The 3,140-nt window shown below is 47.0% G+C and overlaps 1 protein-coding gene across 1 annotated transcript; it reads left to right on the top strand.

Annotated features, from left to right (window-relative positions):
* Nucleotides 1–346: 346 nt before the first annotated feature.
* Nucleotides 347–2,857, top strand: LOC120035923 (trichohyalin-like). The gene is made up of 2 exons (XM_038982398.1): nt 347–935; nt 2,199–2,857. The coding sequence occupies exons 1-2, from the start codon at nt 347–349 to the stop codon at nt 2,855–2,857; spliced, it is 1,248 nt and encodes a 415-aa protein (XP_038838326.1).
* The last annotated feature ends 283 nt before the right edge of the window (nt 2,858–3,140 follow it).

The following is a 3,140-nucleotide window of genomic DNA, read 5'->3' as shown; positions in this document are numbered from 1 at the left end:
GAACAATACACAGAGAGAGATAGAAGAGATACACAGAGGACAACAACAAGAGGAGAGACAAAAACAAATGGAGAAGGAGAAAGAAAGGGAGAAAGACAATGAGAATCAGAGAGAGATGGAATTAAAAGATCGGCAACAGAAAGAGATGGAGAAAGAAAAGATGATCATGAGAGAGAGGGAGGAAGCAGGAAGAAGAAAGGAGGGGCAGAAAAATATTTTGGGGGAAATTGAAGGACAGAATGAACTAGAGATAGAACAGGAGAGAGAGATGGAAGACAAGCATGAAGTGATTAAGGAAGCAGAGGAAGAGTACAGGGAAAGAGAAGAGAGAGCAAAGGAAGTAAGCATGAAGAAACATGGAGTAGTTAATGTTAAAGCAAAAGCACGGGAAGTCTTCAATAGGCGTAAAGAGAGGAGGTTAGAAGTGTTGAAGGGGGAACGAGAACACATAGAAAGAGGACAACAAATCAGGAGGGAGAAGGAGGAAAGACGGCTGGAGATGGAAAGAAAACAGGAGAGGGCAAGACAACAAGAGGAGCAGGATAAAAAACAAGAGATTGAAATTGCTAGACAGAAAGAAATGTTCAGACTAAGAGAGGAGGAGAGGCAGAGAGAGGAAGAGAGAGAGGAGGAGAGAAAGAGAGCCGTTAAAGGCCATTTAGCTTTAATCAGAGAGAGAGAGATAATAGAGGCAAACAGAAGAGAGGAGATGGTGGAAGAGGAAAGAAGGGAATTCCTTGAAAATTACAAGAGGGGTGACTTAGAGGAGGAGGAGGAAAAGGAAGAAGACAAGGAGGACATTCTCCCACCTGATAAAAGTATCCGAAGGAGAGCTGTGGGCTGGATAAATAAGAAGTGGGAGAAGAGGAACCTCAAGAAGATCGAGAGAACCTATCAGAGAGAAGCTGAGGAGGGCTATAAGATCGTCCACATAGGTAAGACCTGTTTTCCCTCTGCTTATGACATCATCCTCTTTAGTCTCCTCTACACACATCAGTTACACACCAGTCATCATGTTGCATCATTGTTTCAATATAAAACTACTGTCTAAAGAATATGTTAGCTGACACGGCTAATTGAGTGACTGACTGGCATAACAAGAAACATACTGCTGATGTAACAACCACGTGTTTAAATGGTACATTGTGTCATCTACTAGTCTAACTCTCAAGACTAAGTAGAGACCCAGAAAGAGTTGTGTCATCTACTAGTCTAACTCTCAAGACTAAGTAGAGACCCAGAAAGAGTTGTGTCATCTACTAGTCTAACTCTCAAGACTAAGTAGAGACCCAGAAAGAGTTCCTAAAAAACACACACTAAAACGTGTTTTGGGGGGATCCGGGGGCTACTAGTGGCCATGCGGCCCTAAGCGATCACATATGCCCTATTAGTGGCCATGCGGCCCTGAGCGATCACATATGCCCTACTAGTGGCCATGCGGCCCTAAGCGATCACATATGCCCTACTAGTGGCCATGCGGCCCTAAGCGATCACATATGCCCTACTAGTGGCCATGCGGCCCTAAGCGATCACATATGCCCTACTAGTGGCCATGCGGCCCTAAGCGATCACATATGCCCTACTAGTGGCCCTGCGGCCCTAAGCGATCACATATGCCCTACTAGTGGCCATGCGGCCCTAAGCGATCACATATGCCCTACTAGTGGCCATGAGGCCCTAAGCGATCACATATGCCCTACTAGTGGCCATGCGGCCCTAAGCGATCACATATGCCCTACTAGTGGCCATGCGGCCCTAAGCGATCACATATGCCCTACTAGTGGCCATGCGGCCCTAAGCGATCACATATGCCCTACTAGTGGCCATGCGGCCCTAAGCGATCACATATGCCCTACTAGTGGCCATGCGGCCCTAAGCGATCACATATGCCCTACTAGTGGCCATGCGGCCCTAAGCGATCACATATGCCCTGCTAGTGGCCATGCGGCCCTAAGCGATCACATATGCCCCGGCACTATACAAAGAATAGGTGCCATTCGGGACTCATGTTCAACTTAGGGTCAATTCGGGAATTATTGCACTTTATTGACAAATTCCATGCCTTGCTCAACTGAAAAGAGTAAAGAATCATTGAGATTAAATTGTGTTTTCTATTCTTCATTCCCTGTGTCCATTACATTTAAGTTGATACCAGATACCTAAGTTGAATGTGAACTCTACTTCTTCTCCCCTACCAGCCATCCCTGGACACACAAGGCTAACAGCCACCATGACACGGGCAGAGAGAGAGAGGGAGAAGAGGAAGGAGCTGCTGAAGGCTGAGAAGAGAAGGAAGAAGATGGAGGATTTTAATAAGCAGTGGAGAGAGCAGTCCCTGCTTAAAAAACAAACTCATCAGAAACTGATGGAGGAGAGGGGGAAGATGAAGGGACATTACCTGGAGCAGATGAATCTGGAGGCTGATGCTCAAATCAACACCCGGTGTCTAACCACCCAACACAGCCACGATTATCTGGAGACAACACAGCCCACTGGATCTGGAGATGGCCACCAGGAAAGGCCAAGGAGGCAACAGGCATGGGCAGAGATCCAGGAGGGGAGTTCAGAGAACCAGCAGGAGTGGCCAGAGAACCAACAGGGGGGGGCAGAGAACCAACAGGGGGGGGCAGAGAACCAACAGGAGTGGCCAGAGAACCAGCAGGAGTGGCCAGAGAACCAGCAGGAGTGGCCAGAGAACCAGCAGGAGTGGCCAGAGAACCAACAGGGGGGGGCAGAGAACCAACAGGGGGGGCCAGACAGCCAGCAGCTAGAAGCTCCAGAAGAGGCTGAAACATCAGAGCCAACCTCCAAGAACAAGAAAAGGCCAGGCATCTGGAAGAGAATTAAGATGGGGTAAAGAATGTTTAAACATCTATTCATGTTTTACACTGTTAATATACATGTTGTCACTTTAAAAAGTGACATTATCCAAATGTGAGGGTTTAGTGTAGATGCAACACACATGTAAATATATAGATACTTACCTGTCTCTGATGTCTTACAGCATTCCTGACGTGCTGTCTGCCTAGAGCTGGAACATGTAAATATATAGATACTTACCTGTCTCTGATGTCTGACAGCATTCCTGACCTGCTGTCTGCCTAGAGCTGGAACATGTAAATATATAGATACTTACCTGT

Source organism: Salvelinus namaycush, unplaced genomic scaffold, assembly GCF_016432855.1.
Source record: "Salvelinus namaycush isolate Seneca unplaced genomic scaffold, SaNama_1.0 Scaffold1151, whole genome shotgun sequence".
Classification (NCBI taxonomy): domain Eukaryota; kingdom Metazoa; phylum Chordata; class Actinopteri; order Salmoniformes; family Salmonidae; genus Salvelinus; species Salvelinus namaycush.
The sequence above is the reverse complement of the archived record's forward strand: the minus strand, read 5'-3'. Positions and strand labels throughout refer to the sequence as shown.

Coding starts and splice junctions, on each gene's coding strand:
- LOC120035923 (XM_038982398.1), top strand. CDS start 347: ATGAAGAAACATGGAGTAGTTAATGTTAAAGCAAAAGCACGGGAAGTC. Junction 936..2,198: donor CTATAAGATCGTCCACATAG/GTAAGACCTGTT, acceptor CTCCCCTACCAG/CCATCCCTGGACACACAAGG.